At 31.7% G+C, this 22,244-nt stretch overlaps 1 protein-coding gene across 1 annotated transcript; it reads left to right on the forward strand.

Moving 5' to 3' along the window:
• The first annotated feature begins 595 nt into the window (after nucleotides 1-595).
• On the forward strand, nucleotides 596-4,897 carry LOC25484666 (gibberellin 20 oxidase 2). Its single transcript, XM_013613563.3, has 3 exons — nucleotides 596-1,268; nucleotides 1,747-2,068; nucleotides 4,441-4,897. Exons 1-3 carry the CDS (start codon nucleotides 739-741, stop codon nucleotides 4,717-4,719), a joined length of 1,131 nt encoding a protein of 376 aa, XP_013469017.1. The 5' UTR covers nucleotides 596-738; the 3' UTR covers nucleotides 4,720-4,897.
• Nucleotides 4,898-22,244: the final 17,347 nt, after the last annotated feature.

The following is a 22,244-nucleotide window of genomic DNA, read 5'->3' on the forward strand; positions in this document are numbered from 1 at the left end:
AGATCGAACACAAGTGTAGTTTCTAGTCCATCAGACAAATCTAACCCAATTTTTATTACTTTATTGATAAAATAGAGCTCCCAATTCATAAACACGAATTACCTACATTTTAGTCTTGGTATTAAAAAGGAGTTTGCTCAAATTTTACATTCTCTTCATACTTATTCTTATATTTTAAAAGCACATGCAATCCTATGTTTTAAGTCAACTTATTTTTTCTAGAAATAAAATGTCAACTTATATTTTAATCTTAATTTTTCTTATTTTATTTAAAGTCAACTAATTATTAATACAACAGTCAATGCTTTTTAGATATACTTTATGAAAAAAGGTCCATTGGTCAATCTATTTCATCCCTCTTTTTATCATTCATTCCAACATAAAATCAAGCATTCTTCCCAAATTTGGAACTTTATAAATTTTAATGTGTGTCGAGAAAAGCGTGCAAATTCAGGCACAAAGACCTTTCACGCATGCAGCATGACCTTCAAATTCGATTTCATTTCATTTTTATGTAACAAAAATTTTGATTCCACTTTTTAAAGTATTTTTTGTCTGGTTGCAATTTAATTATTGCAGTTCCATTATGAATCCATGCTTCAACATGCCATTTCTTGGCCTATATATGTGCCTATATAAATCCACCAATCTACATGTATCTATTAATTATTAAGTTCAACATTCCTTAACTTCCTCAACTACAATTACTTTATTTTTTCCCACATTAACGTTTGTGTCATGGATTCTGGTCTCTGCTTAGTGTCTAGTCCAAACCATCAAAACATAGTTCAAAATAATTTCTACGACCCTTCTTGGTTACAAAAACAACGTAACGTTCCAATGAACTTCGTTTGGCCAAAAGAGTATCTAGTGAATGCAAATGAAGAGTTTCAAGCACCATTGATAGACCTTGATGGGTTCCTTAAAGGTAATGAAGAAACCACAAACAATGTTGCAATGCTCATATCCAAAGCTTGTTCAACTCATGGATTTTTTCAAGTGATTAACCATGGTGTTGATTTGAGTCTCATTGGTGAAGCTTATGATCAAATGGATGCTTTTTTTAAGCAACCAATTGATAAGAAACTTATTGCTCGTAAGATAAAAGGTTCAATGTGGGGTTATTCTGGTGCACATGCTGATAGGTTCTCCTCCAAATTGCCTTGGAAGGAAACACTTTCTTTCCCTTTTCATGATAATAATGTCTTTGAGCCTTCTGTCACTAACTACTTTGACTCCACCTTGGGAGAAGACTTTCAACAAACTGGGTAAGACTATAATATAAATTAATTTATTGTGCTTTATATATTTGTGTCCCAAGTTTTTTATTTTATGAAGAAAAAAATAATTTATTTTATTCAAATATATCATGAAATAAAAGTCATAAAAATCGTCGGAATCTTGCACAAATGGTTGGTGTGTGCGTAGTGTTTGTTAGTGTTTTAAACCCTAGAGTATCGAGTTTGATTCCCGCTAACTGATTTTTTTTTAAACCTTATCAAAAAGTTATGTTGAAAGTCCATGAGATATAACATGAAAAATTATTTATATGTGAATAGATATTCATCGCCTTAATTACAAGTAGATTTTGTATCAACCTAAATTTTATTATGATATCAAGAACTAAAACCTATCGGGCCACTCGTTGTTGGGGCACTAATTTCACATGTTTTTATATCTACCACTACTACTCACACACAACATATATGAGTTGTAATAATTTGTTATGCATCATAAATTGTGCAGAGTGGCATTCCAGAAGTACTGTGAAGCTATGAAGAAGTTAGGGATGAAACTGATGGAGATATTAGCTATAAGTCTGGGATTAGATAGGTTCCATTTTAAGTCCTTATTTGAAGATGGTTGTTCCATAATGAGATGCAACTATTACCCATCATGCCAAGAACCAAGTGTTGCATTAGGGACAGGACCACATTGTGACCCAACAACATTAACAATACTTCACCAAGATCAAGTTGGAGGGCTTGATGTGTTTGCTGACCAGAAATGGCAGACGGTTAGACCTCGTTCAGATGCATTTGTTGTTAACATTGGTGATACTTTCACGGTATGTATGTAGGACCTTACTCATAGCATTACATCATAGATTCATATGCATATGCATGATAATAATAATTACAAAATGTTATTTTTTGTATGCTTCTATATCTTTACTTTGTGGCTATTATGATCCCCTTGCAATCAATCAACACTGACTGAGCAGATACACATTTAAGTACATCAAAGATTCTGCTTCTGATCATCTCAAAACCCTAATTAAGTCTTAATTTTCATGTCAAATTATGATTGATCAAATTACAATGGTGAAATTATAATATAGGACATGAGCATTATTGTTAGATGTTAGTGAAATTTTAGATAATCCTAAATCGAACAATAATTAATAGAGTTGACTTAATTTTCAACCTAATTTTAGATTACAACTTCCTTTCCTTTTTTTTTTTTGGGTCAAATAACTTTAGCGAACAAGTAAGATATCGGAACCCTAAAACCTCTGTATATATTATGTAATGTCTCTACCGAATAAGCAAATACAACTCTCTTTCCCTTGAAAACAAGAGGATTAATACCAAAAAGGATGTTAAAACCTTATATATGACTATATTTTTCTTACCTGTGTAATATTTCAATTATCTACTATTTTTTTTTTTATTACTTCTCTATTTTCCTATATGGTATAGACAGAATATATTACTGACTGAAGAATCTAAAAAACGAATAGGTGAGTACAATTAATAAAAAAAAATACTCAGTTAATAATAATGCAAGTTTATCGTGAACAATGTGCGCATGTTCTTATTATGGTTAACTAATACTATTTTTTACTCATGTCAATCTCATAAGAATTCAACACCAAATAAGTTTATGATTAACCTTCTTTTTTTTTTTGTTAAAGCATATGATTTGACCTAGAGGTATTTTTATAGCAAATCAAATAACTTTAAATTCATCTAAAAGTTTATATTAATTTATATTATAGTAACTCTTAATTTTGAATATAACTATAATTTCCTTCCTTAAAAAAAAAAACTATAATTTCCTAAAATGTTAAGAAAATTTGTAACTTCCCATAAAAAAAAAAATGAAAATGTGTAACAATATGTCCAAGTATTATATTGATGTGTGTCTGTGTATGTGTGTATGACATACTTTTTATATCAATCATCAGCGATCTAAAATTTGAGGGTTTTTCTACTAAAGTATGATTAGGGTGTATATCTTCTATTGCTAAATATTCCCTAAAATAGTACACAAGTGACTATTTTATCTTTTGAAAGAAAAAGCTTCAATTGAGCCAATTAGCATGCTTTCTTTAATCCTTAAATATGTGTTTTATGTTATATTATAGGGGATAAATCTGAGCTTGAGACTATGTCCACCCATCCTAAAGTCTCCCCAGTGTATATAATATGTTATTGCATTATTTTAATTTTTTTTTGTCAAACATACTTTGAAATGGATATTAATAAAAATGTTTTGTATGTCATGGTTCAAAAAATGATTACAAGTTAACAAACCAAATGGTCAAACCTCATGTATTAGAACATATTATTATCTATATATGCATACATTTGAAGCAACATTTTTCATCCTAGGCAGCATATGGATATATCATATAGATTATATGTTATTATTTTATTCAAATTAATTATTATAGCAAGGCAGCAACCATCACACATCGTAAATGGATAAAAACACCGTTTTCATGCCTCAATTATTTGGCAAACGAGTGATGCATACTAGTATAGATAGGATGACAGAAATAGACTGAACTTTCAAATTGTATGAACTCATCAAGTTGCTCATTGAAACTTAATAATTTGACAAAAGTGTCTTTAATTTAAAATTATAATTATTTTTAGGTGTAAAATTATAAAATGTTGGTTATATATTATTCCAAACGGTACATTGTTTTAGTAAATATTTTGAATTAATTTTTAAAGTTTTGAATGTCAAACAAGTCGCCGTACTTATATGAATCCTAGCTATTATGGTATGTTATTTCTTTATATTTAATTTAATTATTTTAAAGCAAATTTAAATTTTGAATTAATAGAAACCCAACTTTTTGTATGTATTGATCAATTTTCTTGCCAAAAAGCCTATATTAAGAAATGAAAGGAGTACCACAATTATGTTTTCTTTGTTGATAGAATATTTATAATTGGAAGAAAGAAAGTTTATGTTTTAATGAGAAGGTTTATAATTCAAACAAAAATATGGTTGGTTGGGAGTAAAGTTAGGAGACAAATAATTTGAAGAGTTTTTTGTAAGATATGTAAGTACATTGTCACTATCTAGGTAAATAATTTGGATCATATTTATACATATGAAGTTGGTTAAAAGACAAGGACCGTGTGTATAATTAAGGTATGCAGGTGTACGAATTCTTAACTTATTTTGTTTGTTTATGTATAGGCATTATCAAATGGTAGATACAAGAGTTGCTTGCATAGGGCAGTGGTTAATAGGTACAAAGAGAGGAGGTCCTTAGCATTCTTTCTGTGCCCAAAAGAAGACAAAATGGTGAGACCCTCACAAGATATTGTGAGTAGAGATGGGACAAAACAATATCCTGATTTCACATGGTCACAATTGCTTCAATTCACACAAAATCACTACAGAGCTGACGAAGCTACACTGCAAAATTTCACCAAGTGGTTACTATCTTCCAAAATTACAAACACTTTACCTTGATTAACCAACAAATTTTACTTATTTAGAGGTTTAAATGCATTCCTTGTCGCCTTAATTATTGTTAGCAAGCTCCATGTATTCATGAATTAATTGAACATGGAGTTCCTCTTTATGTAATTGGATTTCATTTCTTACGGCACATTAAGATTATAAAATTCAAAAATTGGAAGGAACTTTACGATATGCCGTGCTCAAAATCGAGTATTTTTTAGGTCAAAGATGGGATTCTATCTTTTTTTTTTTCCTTAGTCTCTCCTCCGTTTATAATGTTCATTCTAGACAACATGATGATGAGCTTAGTATATAGATATCGGCCAAGCATCCTTTGATGGCTATAACTAACTCGGCCAACAAAAGATTTTAGTCCTCTAAACCTAGTATGATATCTATTCAATATTTTATAAGGGTGTCCAAACATGAGCTTATAAGGGTGAAATGCTTAGAATAATAAGTTCGGTTATAATTTGTATTATTTTTTTGGACCTGATAACCGGGACTCCGAGACACTGGTTAAACATACCATAAAAGGGAATTATTACTATAAAAGGAAACTGTTTTTGACTTTATTATAAATTAATTACACAATTTCAATGCATTAACTACTATATAATTTCCTTTTTATATTCTTAACCAGTGCCTCGGGGGCACCAGTTAACATTTCTTTTTTTTTTTTTTTTTTTTGTTATATCACTTTTGTAATGGAGTTGGCTGACTCAACTTAATGAAAAAAGTATTCGAGTTGGCTGAGTCAACAATGATTATAGCATCAAGTTTTGATTATTTAGCAACTTAATTAGAGTTTAATCTGCTAGGTGAGAGTAGCCATAAGTTAGAGAAAAAAGATAAAATTTATCTCTAGTTTTAATGTTATATAAGTGTTAGGGGCAATAAAATAAATACAAATTGTATTTGTTTTAAAATTTGAATCATCTCCCATGATACGATGGTGTATCATTTTTTTTATTTAGGACAACATATGCAACATTTTTTTTATACATAAACATTTTTGTTGCACTGCTAACTTTTAGAGATAATGCAGTTATCCATTCATTTCAATATTTTTCATATAAAATTGATTAATTTTTTTTTTTGGTAATATCGAGTAGGTTATTAATTTTTACCTTATATATCATCAAGCATACATTATCAGCAATATGGACATCAACACCTCGACCATCAATGGTGGTGAACTACTAATGAGAAGGGGTATCACAAGATTAATGTTCATATCCTTTGAAATGTGATCTAAACTTTACCTTGAATCTTATTTATAATGAATTAGGTCTTTACCTATGTTGTTTGTCATTTTTCCTGCATAGCCCACCGAGCAAGTGGTAAGTTGTTGTCGATGTCTCCTCCATCCAAGATTAAGTCTCCAACATTGATTAATTAAATTCATTTTCGTACCTTCTATTTTAGATTGCTTGGTAGAACTAACATGTGTTGTGAAAGATGTGGCCATAACAAGTAAAATAAGGCACCAAAAGACAGTTGTTTGCTTGATGACAAACCATGGTTCAATATACTTGTTTTTTATTTAATTATAATAACAATTGAATTATTTAGAAGAGAGGGATAGTAAGGAGGAGAAGGTTTCCGTTGTTTTTATATCAGAAAATAACAGTTTGAGCAAGGTGGAATATAAGTTCAAGTTGTTGGAGATTGTTTGGGGTTAAGAAGTTTGTTCAAGTTGTTGTGTCAAGCTTTGGCTAAGGAGCTCGCTCGTCTAAGAAGAAAACTAATAATAGAAAGAATGAGAGTTAGTTTGTTTTAAATCCTTGACTTAGCGTGTGTTTGGTTCTGTGGCGGTGAAAATTGATTTTGATTGAATTAATTTTGTAGAATTGATTTTGATCAAAAGTGAGTTAAGAGTAAAGTGATTTATGTTGGAATGCTTCATAGTAGAAGTGATTTATATAAAAGATGTTGTTTGGATATTTTGTGTCAAAATTGCTTTTGGATATGTAAATTATCAAAATGGATTTTAACATGTTTTATATAGATATTAAATTTCATTTTCTCCTTTATTAGTTTATTTTATCCTTTATTTATTTTTGATTAAATTGATGATAAAAATATTAAATTAGCAAACTAGCACAGACAAATTAATATTAAATTGATGAAAAACATAAATATTAAAAGGTAATAACATAGTGTCAATTAAAAAAAAAACAAAATATAGCATAACGTTTTTTTTTTAAATGGAGACGTTGGTACACCAGTTTGTTAAGCATATTTGCACACACATATTTGCTATTATTTTATTGCTTATAAAAAATAATCAGGTGGCATGCGTTTAAAATCCCATTTCCAATACAAATTACTAATAATATAAGGCTATAATTAAAAAAAAAACATAGGGAATGGTAGTTAGGTAATTGGGCAACTTGAACTATCAAAATCGATTTACATTGCCTTAGAAGCTCATATTTGTAGCTTCAATTGGAATTGAGTTTGGACCCAAGAATTGATTTATAAAAAAAACATCCAAACACTTGTTTATCAATATAAACTCACTTTTAGGTTTTGTAACATACGTTTTGTAAATTTCACCGTGCAACCAAACACCTACTTTTTTTTTTTTGAGCAAACCAAATACCTACTTAAATCGTGACAATCTAACAATAAGTTAAATTTGATCAATAACTAAAAAAAATCAAAAGCGATAAATATTACAAATGAGTTTAAATAAACAAAAGACTGTCTATCAATTTTATTGTTATTGTATTTGTCAATATATGAATGCTTAATTTATTTACGATGATTGATGGAGCTAATTTGTGTAGTTTAAAACTTATTGATTTCAATCTATCGCATAAATATACTCTTTTTTTTTTTGTTGACAGAGACATAATATTTGCTTAAAGTGTGTAATTTTTTTAACTAGTTTATTAATTAAATCTACATGCCTATGCATGCTAAACTTTTTTTTAAGTAAGCTTAATTGAAACTTGCTTTATAAGTACTCCACCAAATGGACATGTGCACGAAAATCTCAACACCATATCTATGGTTTAATAGCTTGAACAAATTCAAAGTAAAGAGAGGGTTTTTCAATTTTTCTTTCTAGTGCAAAAGAATAATAGACAAAACTTATTCCGTAAAATATTTTGGATTAATCAAGTTTTTGGTCCCTATAAATATCTGCAGTTTTATTTTTAATCCCTATAAAAATAAATCACACTTTTTAGTCCCTACAAAATTTTCTGTTAGTGTTTTTAGTCCCGGTTAAATTAAAATTTGTTTAATTATGCTTAAACTTCTAAATTTTTAAAAGATTTTTTACATACATGTTCATAACATCGTAAGACACTCTTTTATAATTTTTTTTAGTTTTTTAACATGTAATGAATTAAATACGAGTTTTTCTAAAAACCAATTTTTTCAAGATTATATTAATGAAAATTTGGACCTAATAATAAAATTTTAAGTTACTTTTTTTGCGGAGGAACTTTGTATAATATTCTAAGTATGTATGTGAAAAATATGTTACAAATTTAAAAGTTTAAGCACAATTGAGCAAATTTTTATTTTACAAGGACTAAAAATATGTGTTGGTCCCTATTAAATTGAAATTTGTTTAATTATACTTAAACTTTTATATTTTTAAATTATTTTTAACAGACATGTTAAGAACATTATAATAATCTCTTTTATAAAAAATTAGAATTATTTAACATGTAATGAATTAAATATAGTTTTTTTAAAACGCCAAAAATTCAAGATAAAACTAACGAAAATAAAATTTTGAGCTAATTTATTGTGGCAGAACCTTTTATAATGTTTTAAACAAGTATGTAAAAAATCATTAAAAAATTTAAAATTTTAAGCATAATTAAACAAATTTTAATTTAAAAGGGACTAAAAACACTAATGGAAAATTTTGTAGGGACTAAAAAGTGTGATTTATTTTTATAGAGACTAAAAACAAAACTGCAGATATTTATAGGAATCAAAAACTTAATTAACCCAAATATTTTTGATCGATAAGAGTGTCCAATTCATTCAAAGAATTCTCTCCCTCAAAAAAAAAAAAAAACTCAATTCAAAGAATTCTAAAGTATTTTAAAGAGATTCATAATCACAGTTATCCCTATTATATTCAATTTATCTAAAATGATGAGAAAGAATAAAACTTAGTGTAACTATAGCTTTTTCATAATCACATTAACTATAGCTTTTTCGTCTAATTTGAACTTGGAAAGTGGAATATTGCAAAAAGATTGGCCTAAATTAGTCTACCATATATAACTCTACTCTATACCCAGTAAATTTCTTCTACTTCATATATTTACGAGATACTTGATTAATCACGTGCAAAATTATAATTAATGCAATTGAGTAGATGGTTAATTTAATTTATGTTGAAAGTTATGATTATACGATGCAATTGAATTAACCACAATTATGATCATGAATTGAATTACACATCTACTCAACCAAGCTAACCACATTTTTTTTTTTTTTAACTTGTTAAGCAAGTGTCGCACATGCGTACAAAAAGTGAGTGTTTGTGTTATTTGGCAGAATATTTGTATTTGGGATTATGCAGAATATATATTCACTGTTGATAGTACCATTCTCCAGGGTCCTTCACGGAACAAAGGTGGAGAACTAATTCTTGATTTGTACAGAACATAAACCATTTTCCAACATTTGGAAAGAAGAAAAGACCACTGGTTACTGCTTTGCTTAGTGAAATATTCGGATGCAGTACCTTTTTAAAATATGTGTATCTTTCCATAATTAATTTTAGGAAAGGGGTTCTGATAATCCGAAGTTTGACCGTGATATAATGAAACATTTTAATCAACCACACACCATTCAAAGATTCATTTATGAAACATCTTTTTAACTGCAATAATATAAGCTAAAACACAACATGCCAAATAAAAGATGTACCAAGCATTTGTTCCATGTCACACCTCTCCAATTAGTGCATGCATGCATCTGATTCTTTCTACCCTTGCTGCCCCCTAATATGCTTCAATCATGATAAGTTCAACTTTTTGAAAAACTAATTAGTAAGTACAGCATAGCAAATTCATCTCTATCTCAGCCATCACCTTGTTGAATGAATATTTATTCATGTAGCATGCTTTAATTTATTCTCTCTTTGATGTATTGTCACAATTGTTGACGGAATTTGATACAGTATTTTTCAAAGACAACATTTATCTTGAATAAGAATATAATCCATATTCATGTTGATTTTTTGTAAAGTAGAAATAGCATATGATTCTTTACAATCAATTTGAATCTTTTTGTCTCTTAGATATTTAGAGGGATCGTGGAGGCATATGGTTCATATATGCCAAGTTCTAATATCATTGTATTTGTTCCTATATAAGGAGAAAGTTTAGGTAGATTTTTAATTGTAAGATTTTGATCTACAACAAAAGAGATAAAGAGAGTTTAAGAAGTGATATGGGAGAGTATGGTTATGCATACCGTAGCATCTCGACTTACAGTACCATAAGAAATGGAATACGTGAGCCTGCTGTTATAAAACCATTTGTTCCTTTCAATCCCAAAAGTAATAATGGTAGTAATTACTCAGAGGGTGCTGTTAACAGTAAAAAAATTGTACCAGTTACTGGCAGGCCTTATGATGAGCCTGCAACAGAGAAATATCCCTCTTCAGAGGATGAATTTGATGATGATGAAAGGCGTCGTCAATTAAGCCCTGTTCATAGCTCTCCGCGTAAAGTTGATGTTCAGTTCCCAGCTAAGGTGCAGCAGAATCATGAAGGTAGCCATGATCCTCAAAGGTACGGGCCCATTGTTGATCGCGGTCGCCATACACCACAGCCTAGTGCTGATGGACGTAAGCCAATTGGAGGTAGTACCGTTAACAACCATAATGATAGTTATGGTACTAATTATCCATATGGTGGTGACAGAGACGGACGCAAGCCAATTGGAATTAGTCCAATTAAGAATCGCAAATATGGTGGTGGTCCTAATGGTTATGGTGGTGCTCATCGTGCAACAGCTATAGGGGATCCAAGTCCACATAAAGACAGGCGTAAACCAATTGGAGGTGGCATAATGAGTAGTGATGATGGCTATAATAATGGATATGGTGGTGACAAAGATGGACGCAGGCCGATTGGAATTAGTCCAGTAAAGAATGATAAATATGATGGTACTAATGGCTACGGCAGTGATCACCGTGCAACACCTGTTGGGGATCCAAATCCCTACAAAGAAGGTCGTAAACCAATTGGAGGTGGCAACCTAAGGAGTACTCATGATGGCTATCATGATAACGGATACGGTGGTGACAAAGGACACAAGCCAATTGGAATTAGTCCAACTAGGAGTAACAATTATGATGGTCCTAATGGGTTTGGCGGTGACCATCGTGCAACAAGTGTGGGGGATCCAAATCCCTACCAAGAAGGCCGTAAACCAATTGGAGGTGGCAACCTAAGGAGTACTCATGATGGCTATCATGATAATGGATACGGTGGTGACAAAGAAGGACGCAAGCCAGTTGGAATTAGTCCAACTGGGAATAGCAATTATGATGGTCCTAATCGGTATAGTGGTGACCATCGTGCAACAAGTGTAGGAGATCCAAATCCCTACAAAGAAGGGCGTAAACCAATCGGAGTAGTTAGCCTAAAGAGTACTCATGATGGCTACAATAACGGTAAAGGATATGGTGGTGACACAGAAGTACGCAAGCCTATTGGAATTGGAAGTAATATTAAGAATGACAACTATGATGGTCCTCATAGGTATGGTGGTGACCACCGTGCAGCAGCCGTTGGAGATCCAAATCCTTATAAAGAAGGACGCAAACCAATTGGAGTAGGTAGCATAAGGAGTACTCAAGATGGCTATGATAGCCCTAATGGATATGGCAGTGACTACAACAAAAAAGAAGGATACAAGCCCACTAGGAACGGCAACTATGGTAACGGCTATGGTATTAGTAACCACAACGATAAGCCGTTTGTAAGTAGTAGCAATCCTAAATATGATGATGGTGATAACGCTGCTAATTATTACAACAACAGATCCAATTTCAATGGGCCAAAAATTAATTCATATTGGACTGCAGCACCAAGAAAAGGGACTCAATTAAGCGAGCCAATTCATGACATTGACAAGGCCATGGAGTTGTTGAAGATGGAAGCTGCAAAGCGTGATCAACAACATAGTCCAACTCCAGGTAATGCCTCTCCTCGCTTTACTGACAGGACTGGTTCCGGTGCTGCCATGAGGCCTTATGGAAATGTTAACCAGCTTCAGTCACGACCACGTGATTCACAAACACGTGTCACGTTCATTGATGATGCAAGTGATTACGATGATGATTATTATAGGAGGGATGATAGAGGACGTTATGGATTCCATGATGCAGTTATTGACAGTAGGGAGGCTGAGAAGAAGTTCAAAGGCACCAGGGTCTGAAAATTAATTAGCTACCTTGCTAGATAGTATGAATTATATGGAGTTATTTTCCATCAATAATAACACTTTTCACGTTTCAGGTCATCAAGTTTTAGTTATATATGATTATGGAACTAGTGTATGGAACTATGTATCATGGCATAGGCACCTATATGGTTCCCTACCTTTCTGTACTGGTTAAAGAGTAAAAAAATATGTGGTGTGTAAGGGTTGAATGAATGAATAAATACGTGGAGTGTTTATTAAGTAACGCCCCTTTTTCTTTTTCAATTAGTGGCTGGTCATTCATGCCTACATTAAAATGGTTCCACTCTAATCAGAAGTTATATACTTCCAATTCTAGAGAATATCTTTCAGTCCATTTTTTTATGATTATGTGCTGCAAGATGTTATGTTCATTATCAATGTATATAATACTTATCAAACGTTGTAGGGAAAATTTAGAAAATGAGCTCGCATTTAAATTAGTTGAGAAAACAATCTTACAGTAATGGTTATGAGTTGACAACAAATATACATGTGACAATTTCATTGATGCATAAAACAAAGTTATTAAATATGTAAATGATCCATAATATATGATCGGTGTATTGATTCTAAAATATCATCTTATATACGTTCTAGAAATGTGAAAGACTTATTCCTTCAAATTTTTAACTTACTTTAGGAACTAATAATACAAAAAAATATTGGAATGAAGAATCTTTTGAATCACATTGACATACATTATTAATTATTTTTCGCATCATAATAGACTCGAGATGGCAGGACCGATCTTGTCAACGACGAACTTTTTATGATTTTAAATTTCTAGTTTGTTGGTTGATAATTGTCATCGGGCGGTGGCTAGTGGTGTGGATGGCGTTGGGAAGACGAAGGCCGAAGTTGAAGGGTGTGGTGGTGAGACAACATGATAGGGGTTTCTAGTTCGGCCCATTGGTTGGTCATGTGTTTAAAGTTGGTTTTGTCCTATCACAAGTGGTCGCGCCAAAACATATATATGATAGGGTTAATGGTGCTTTACCCCCTTTAATATATGTCATTTTTCGTTTCCCCCCTGTAAAATATATATTTTTTATTTACCCCCTGTAAAAAAAAATTGGAATACCCCCCAATAGGTCATAAAAAAACGAAAAAATTCAGCAAAAAAAAAAAATAAAGTCGTTTTTTTATGACCTATTAGGGGGGTATTCCAAAAAAAATAAAATTTACAGGGAGAAAAATAAAAAATGACCTATATTACAGGAGGATAAAGCACCATTAACCCTATATGATATATCATTTGATTTATCTTGTGGGTCTAAATGAGACGGCGAGATTTAACAAACTACTCATTGATTTAATCGATAATATACTAACTTGACATTAATCAAGGTTGAGTTTTCTCTCAAAAAAAAATTAATCAAGGTTGGGTTTAAGATATTAGACTCTACTAATGCGTGACAAACCAAAATTCTAAATTCAAATGAAAGAGATACCAACATCTTAATATCTGACACGTCTCAAATATAGTTACCTCTAATGAAAAGAACCTATATAAAACACTAACTTGACATTTTAATTGCGGTAATGACTTGTCAAAATTTCAAAACTTAAAAATGCATAGAGAAGAATGTAAGGTATATTATTTTTTTTATTAAAAATTTGTTTTTCTAATATTCATTACTTCGCCATAGAAAAAATATGTATCTTTATCTTCATTTTTTTACAAGATATATTTATATTCTTATAATCTATATGTACTATGTTTAAAGAGAATACATGATATTTGAATAGCTTTTTTTACTCTCAATTATACTTTTAAACAAATTTATCTATAATATATTTGTTGTCGTCATTAAAAAAGATAATAATAATAATAATAATAATAATTCTCTCAATAATCTTCTTATTCCTAAACAAAGCTTTGTTGCCCTAATTTTAACCTAATATTTTAACCTAATATTTTAGAAACTTTTCCCTCCTTCAAAACCTAACCATATTTCCTAATTCCCCTCCTCCAAACCCTAACCATGATTTCCTAACTTCACTCCTCCTAAAACCTATCTAATTGATTTTCATAAACCATATCTCCTAACTCCCCTCCTCCAAACCCTCACCAATATATTTTAATCCTTTCTCCTAAACCGAAATCTCTTTTTAAAACCATACCTTTCTCTTAAACCGAAATTTCTAGCTATCTAATTGATTTCCATAAACCATATTTCCTAACTTCCCTCCTCCAAACCCTCACCAATATATTTTAATCCTTTCTCCTAAACCGAAATCTCTTTTTAAAACCATACCTTTCTCTTAAACCGAAATTTCTTAATCAACATGGCTTCCATACCTTTCAATCTTTTGTAGGTCCGTTGGTGAAAAACCCTCTTTCCGATCTTGACAAAGCAATTAACAAGCTCAGACTGAAATACAGATCATATATCGTTGAATATGACATTGATGTTGTATGTGTTTTTTGCGAAATATACCTATTCTTAATTATTTGCATTCTATTTTATCAACGTTTGTGATGTTTTTGTTTGTTATTTTTTAGGGTGCAGTATGCTTGCCAAACATGTTTGGCGGTGATTTCGGAGATCAAAGCGCTATGCAATATTGACTGATCCTAAGTCCAACAAGTTTGAAGTATTGGTCGACAGAGTAAACGGAGCATTTTTTCTCACAAAGGGATGGAAAGCGATTCGTGACTTTTACGGAATCAATCTTGGTGCCTGGATTACCTTGGTTTTTGTGGGTGACGGACAATTTGATATACAGTTGACTGATAGGTTTCACAAGAGTATCCCCTACCCGGTTTTTGATCCCCCTATGCATTTCCTTCTTGACAAGATGAATTTGCAAGCAACTTTCGATGACTATCTCCCCCCAATAACATCTCTTCTCGCTTATCGTCACAATATCACTGACATGGTTCTTGAATTCAAAAAAAAAAATAACTGAGTATGATGTTACTAAAGGTTGCATGGTATGATACACTTTTCGTATCCACCTTAACTTCTTTTATTCCTTTTCCGTTTAGTTGATATAAGTTACATGGATTTCTAATTTTGCAGATTCTACTTTACACCAGCAATGTTCCGCAGATGCTTGATACACTCTTAACAACTGTGAATATTATCGATGATTGCGGTAACAGATGGGTTTGTGAGCTAACTTTTGCAACTTTTCCTTATGAACACTTCAAGATAGGACGGCGTTGGAATAGGTTTGTGGAAGCTCGCAGGCTCCGTGAAGGTGTGAAGATCAGAGGGGGTGCTCCGATGGTTGGGTCACATGATACCATCTACCTTGATGTTATTTACAATTAGTCCATGTTTAGATAAATTGTGCAACACCTTTCCACTTTGAATTTTAAGTTTTAGTTTCTTAGAGTTTTAGGACCATCTATTTTTTTGTCTTTGAATTTAGCAAATGTCCCTTCAATTTCATAAATAATTTAGCCTTGCTTGCTTTGGTTTTTGATTTATATATTTGTGTTTGTGCTGCTCAAACAATTTAGTAACGTGAATTTTGATAACAAGGGAAACTTATATGTGTGTGTATGTTTTTGTGTTGCTGAATCAATTTAGTAGCATAGCTGTGTTACAGAAGCATTTTAGTAGCATAGCTTTTAGTAACATTATTAGTAACAATTACTACCTTTTGGTGACACTTTTAGTAACATTATTACTAACAATTACTAATCCTAATCTCTAAAATATATTTTGGGTGGAAACAAACTAAAATCCTAATCCTAATTTCTCTCATTCAAGTAACTAAGAGATTTCATCAACATCTCTAAATTAACTTTTTGGCGCAAACAAATTAAAATCCTTATTTCTCTCATCCAAATAATTAGGGGATTTCATCCACATCTCTAAAATATGTTTTGGGTGGAAACAAACTAAAAATCCTAATTCATCTCATTCAAGTAACTACTAAAGATTTCATCCACATCTCTAAAATATGTTTTGGGTGGAAACAAACTAAAATCCTAATCCTAATTTCTCTCATTCAAGTAACTAAGAGATTTCATCCACATCTCTAAAGTAACTTTTTGGTGCAAACAAACTAAAATCGTTGTTTCTCTCATTCAAATAATTAGGGGATTTCATCCACATCTCTAAAATATGTTTTGGGTGGAAACAAACTAAAAATCCTAATTCGTCTCATTCAAGTAACTACTAAAGATTTCATCCACATCTCTAAAATATGTTTTGGGTGGAAACAAACTAAAATCCTAATCCTAATTTCTCTCATTAAAGTAACTAAGAGATTTCATCCACATCTCTAAACTAACTTTTTGGTGGAAACAAACTAAAATCCTTATTTCTCTCATTCAAATAAGTAGGGGATTTCATCCACATCTCTAAAATATGTTTTGGGTGGAAAACAAACTAAAAATCCTAATTCTTCTCATTCAAGTAACTAAGAGATTTCATCCACGTACATCTCTAAAGTAACTTTTTGGTGGAAACAAACTAAAATTCTTATTTCTCTCATTCAAATAAGTAGGGGATTTCATCCCCATCTCTAAAATATGTTTTGGGTGGAAACAAATTAAAAATCCTAATTCCTCTCATTCAAGTAACTACTACACATTTCATCCACATCTCTAAAATATGTTTTGGCGAGTCAACTATGGTAATTCTTAAGTCAAAAAAAATGCCCCATCAAAAATATTAATTTCATTTTATTCATATTAATCTTTATCAAAAAATGTTGGGCATAATTTTATTCCACTTCAACTACATTCCTTTGTTCTGCGCCCCCTCCCTATTTACATGCCAATTCTTAAGTAAAACAAAGTGCCCCATCAACATTATTAATTTCATTTTATTCATATTAATCTTTATCCTAAAATGCTGGCCACTTCCTAATTTTGTTCCACTATTTTGTGCTTATCCTGATAACTAATACTCTTTATTGCTCAACTGACATATCCTACTAACACGTATTGCACCTTTTTCCTATAAATATATCATAAGCTATTAGCCAAACCATCTCAATCTAAATAAGCATCCTCTTTCTTGGAAAGGAAAAAACAAGCCAATGATGTCTTCCAAATACACTCCAATCTCAGCTATTTCTGGAGGAAGAAAGAATCTCAAGATGTGTGTGCGAGTTGCTCACATTTGGCGCCAAAGAATACCATCGTTGAACAGGTTAATGATTATGTGTTAGACTTGATTCATGGTGAAGAAAAAATCTATTTAAGTTACGATACACCTTATCATAAAAACATAGATGGTGACGCAGTAGATGACATCCACACTCCTGAATTCCTCAACACCATTGTGGTGTCTGGATTGCCAAATCATCGGTTGCGACTGAAAGTAGGAGCACGTGTCATGTTACTCAGGAACATGGATCAAAGTTTGGGCTTATGTAACGGTACGAGATTGATCATTACAAAGATGGGAAAATTTGTGCTCGAAGGACGGATAATATATGGTTCAAATATCGGTGAGAAGGTGTTTATTTCAAGGTTATCGCTAACACCATCTGATAATATAATTCCTTTCAAATTTAAACGAAGGCAGTTTCCGATATCTGTCTCATTTGCAATGACTATTAACAAGAGTCAGGGTCAGTCGCTAGAACATGTTGGTGTCTACCTACCGTCTCCTATTTTTTCACATGGACAGTTGTACGTCGCAATATCACAGGTTACTTCGAGGGCTGGTTTAAAAATATTGATTAATGACGACGACAGCGATGATACCGATGTTGCATCAAATGTGGTCTATTGAGAAGTTTTCCGTAATGTGTAGGACTTTTTGTGTACTATTCATTTTCTTACTTATTGAAACTATTTGCATGTCAACGAACTTCAATTTCCCTTTCAAAATTATATGTTATTTTAAAGTAACAGGAACTACATACTAGAATTATGGAACAATAACAAAGTCTTTGGTATTGACATTTTGCTTTCATTCACGACAATTTTTAGATTCACGCGAACTACAGTGTCTTATTTTATAGTGAATATTATCTTTTTTAAATGACACGTGCGTTAGCACGGGTCAATGGTCTAGTAATAATAATAATAATCTTCTTATTCCTAAACAAAGCTTTGTTGCCCTAATTTTAACCTAAAATTTTAACCTAATATTTTAGCAACTTTTCCCTCCTTCAAAACCTAACCATATTTCCTAATTCCCCTCCTCCAAACCCTAACCATGATTTCCTAACTTCACTCCTCCTAAAACCTATCTAATTGATTTCCATAAACCATATCTCCTAACTCCCCTCCTCCAAACCCTCACCAATATATTTTAATCATTTCTCCTAAACTGAAATCTCTTTCTAAAACCATAACCATATCTTCATTCCACTCTGGTTTATACTAAATATATAGACTTTTGCTCTTATTCCTCGATGCTGTAAAGTATAAATCATTCTTTCAATCCCTTTTAATCTTTTGTAGGTCTGTTGGTGAAAAACCATCTTTCCGATCTTAACAAAGCAATCAACAAGCTGAGACTGAAATACAGATCATATATCGCTGAATATGACATTGATGTTGTATGTGTTTTTTGCGAAATATACCTATTCTTAATTATTTGCATTCTATTTTATCAATGTTTGTGATGTTTTTGTTTGTTATTTTTTTAGGGTGCAGTATGCTTGCCAAACATGTTTGGCGGTGATTTTGGAGATCAAATTGGGCGCTATGCAATATTGAATGATCCTAAGTCCAACAAGTTTGAAGTATTGGTCGACAGAGTAAACGGAGCATTTTTTCTCACAAAGGGATGGAAAGTGATTCGTGACTTTTACGGAATCGATCTTGGTGCCTGAATTACCTTGGTTTTTGTTGGTGACAGACAGTTTGATATATAGTTGACTGATAGGTTTCACAAGAGTATCCCCTACCTGGTTTTTGATCCCCCTATGCATTTCCTTCTAGACAAGATGAATTTGCAAGCAACTTTCGATGACTATCTCCCCCCAATAACATCTCTTCTCGCTTATCGTCATAATATCACTGACATGGTTCTTGATTTCGAAAAAAAATTAACTGAGTATGATGTTACTAAAGGTTGCATGGTATGATACACTTTTCGTGTCCACCTTAACTTCTTTTATTCCTTTTCCGTTTAGTTGATATAAGTTACATGGATTTCTAATTTTGCAGATTCTACTTTACACCGGCAATGTTCCGCAGATGCTTGATACACTCAAGACAACTGTGAATATTATCGACGATTGCGGTAACTTATGGGTGTGTGAGCTAACTTTTGCAACTTTTCCTTATGAACACTTCAAGATTGGACGGCGTTGGAATAGGTTTATGGAAGCTCGCAGGCTCCGTGAAGGTGTGAAGATCAGAGGGGGTGCTCCGATGGTTGGGTCACATGATATCATCTACCTTGATGTTATTTACAATTAGTCCATGTTTAGATAAATTGTGCAACACCTTTCCACTTTGAATTTTAAGTTTTAGTTGCTTAGAGTTTTGGAAGCATCTATTTTTTTGTCTTTGAATTTAGCAAATGTCCCTTGAATTTCATAATTAATTTAGCCTTACTTGCTTTGGTTTTTGATTTATATATTTGTGTTTGTGCTCCTCAAACTATATTTAGTAGCATTGCTGTGTTATTGAAGCATTTTAGTAGCATAGCTTTTAGTAACATTATTAGTAACAATTACTACCTTTTGGTGACACTTTTAGTAACATTATTACTAACAATTACTAATCCTAATCTCTAAAATATGTTTTGGGTGGAATCAAACTAAAATCCTAATCATAATTTCTCTCATTCAAGTAACTAAGAAATTTCATCCACATCTCTGAAGTAACTTTTTGGTGGAAACAAACTAAAATTCTTATTTCTCTCATTCAAATAATTACGGGATTTCATCCACATCTCTAAAATATGTTTTGGGTGGAAACAAACTAAAAATCATAATTCCTCTCATTCAAGTAACTACTAAAGATTTCATCCACATCTCTAAAATATTTTTTAGGTGGAAAAAAACTTAAATCCTAATCCTAATTTCTCTCATTCAAGTAGCCAAGAGATTTCATCCACATCTCTAAAGTAACTTTTTGGTGGAAACAAACTAAAATCCTTATTTCTCTCATTCAAATAAGTACGAGATTTCATCCACATCTCTAAAATATGTTTTGGGTGGAAACAAACTAAAAATCCTAATTCCTCTCATTCAAGTAACTACTACATTTCACCCGAGTCAACTATCCTAATAATTTGTTCTGCGCCCCTAAACCCTATTTACAAGTCAATTCTTAAGTCAAACACACTGCCCCATCAAGAATATTAATTTCATATTATTTGTATTTATCTTTATTTTAAAATGTTGGACATTTCCTAAATTTATTCCACTTCAAGTGCATCCATTTGTTCTGCGCCCTCCCTATTTACATGCCAATTCTTAAGTAAAAAAAAATGTCTCATCAAAACTATTAATTTCATTTTATTCATATTAATCTTTATCCTAAAATGTTGGGCATTTCCTAATTTTGTTCCACTATTTTGTGCTTATCGTGATAAGTAATACTCTTTATTGCTCGACCATCATATCTTACTCACACGTATTGTTCGAGGGGTGGTTTAAAGATATTGATTAATGACGAGGACGGCGATTGTATCGATGTTGCATCAAATGTGGTCTACAAAGAAGTTTTCCGTAATGTGTAGGACTTTTTTGTGTACTATTCATTTTCTTACTTATTGAAACTATTTGTATGTCAACGAACTTTAGTTTCCCTTTTAAAATTATATGTTATGTTAAAGTAACAGAAACTGCGTCTTAGAATTATGGAACAATAACAAAGTCTATCGTAATTGACATTATGCTTTGATTCACGACAATTTTTACATTCAAGCGAACTACATTGTTTTATTTTTACAGTGAATATTTACTTCTTAAAATGACCCGTGCGTTAGCATGGGTCAATGGTCTAGTAATAATAATCTTTTATTTATTAAAGTTAACCCTAATGTTAATTGTTGCTCTAATTTTAACCTAAATTCAGTGCTTGCTTTTACTGTATTACCCTGTTTAAAATATCAAATTGCAAAAATCTCCTTTTTTTTTTAAAAAAAAAAATCGTTTCCTATTAAACAGATAAACATACAAAAAAAACAAATCACTCTTGTTAACAAATTCTTCATATTTTGTTTGCAAGATAAAAATCGTAGAGATACAGATTGTTCCTAATCGTTTCCTACTAAAAAACAAATCACTCCTATTAACAAATTGTTCCTATTTTGTTTGCAAGACAAAAATCGTACAAATTGTTCCATTTTGTTTGAAAAAACAGATCGCCTACCTCCTCTGATACATTACATTGAAATCATCTGGTTAGTTAGCATACTTTTTTTCTTCTTTGATTCTTTACTAGCTACTTGGTTATGATTTTCTTCTTTTCCTCCATCTAACTAATTCATTGCATACTAACTCTAATTCTATTTTAGAAAACATGGCCGCCATAAACGTTGAAACTCTTCTGTCATATTACTGCCTAACTGGAAAACATTTGAATACATATTCCTTTAATCTAAGTATTTTTTTTGTTGTGGTTTATACATAACAGAAATGTCACTTTCGTTCTTTGATAGGTCCTTTGTTGAAAAACCCAGTTTCAGAATATGACAAGGCAATCAACAACCTACAAATGAAGTACAGACCATACATTGTCGAGTATGACGTCGAAACTGTGAGTATGCTATCCTTTTGGTTGTAGTATCCTTTTCGTTGTATTATATAATATTTACAATGTTGTTTCTAAAATTATAAACAGATAGTTGTTGTGTGAGTCTCTTCTTTGCTTCTTACTTTTGGTATGCACTTCTAGATAAAAAAATTATATGCACTTCTATTTAGAAAGTTGTTGTAGCTTTGGTTGTTTTTTAAGCATGATTTTTGTGTACTCTGCAACTTACTATGGTTCAACAAGTCTTGACAACAAACAGTTAGAAAAAGGCATCCTTTGGTCAAAAAGAAAAAGAAAAAGAAAAAGGCATACTTAAAAAACAATCTTTGAATCTCTACATCAAATGGTTTGGAAATCAGAAGCTTCTTGCTACTGCTCTCAAGTTGAATTGCTGGATTTTCTACCCCTTTATGTTTTTATCACCTTACTAGAAAGA

The sequence above is a fragment of the Medicago truncatula genome, chromosome 1 (assembly GCF_003473485.1).
Source record: "Medicago truncatula cultivar Jemalong A17 chromosome 1, MtrunA17r5.0-ANR, whole genome shotgun sequence".
NCBI classification, from domain to species: domain Eukaryota; kingdom Viridiplantae; phylum Streptophyta; class Magnoliopsida; order Fabales; family Fabaceae; genus Medicago; species Medicago truncatula.

What these genes read in the sequence shown, in the direction of transcription:
- LOC25484666 (XM_013613563.3), top strand. Translation starts at nt 739, where the DNA reads ATGGATTCTGGTCTCTGCTTAGTGTCTAGTCCAAACCATCAAAACATA. An exon ending in GAAGACTTTCAACAAACTGG is followed by an intron (nt 1,269 to 1,746) that starts GTAAGACTATAA and finishes TAAATTGTGCAG; the next exon opens with AGTGGCATTCCAGAAGTACT. An exon ending in ACATTGGTGATACTTTCACG is followed by an intron (nt 2,069 to 4,440) that starts GTATGTATGTAG and finishes GTTTATGTATAG; the next exon opens with GCATTATCAAATGGTAGATA.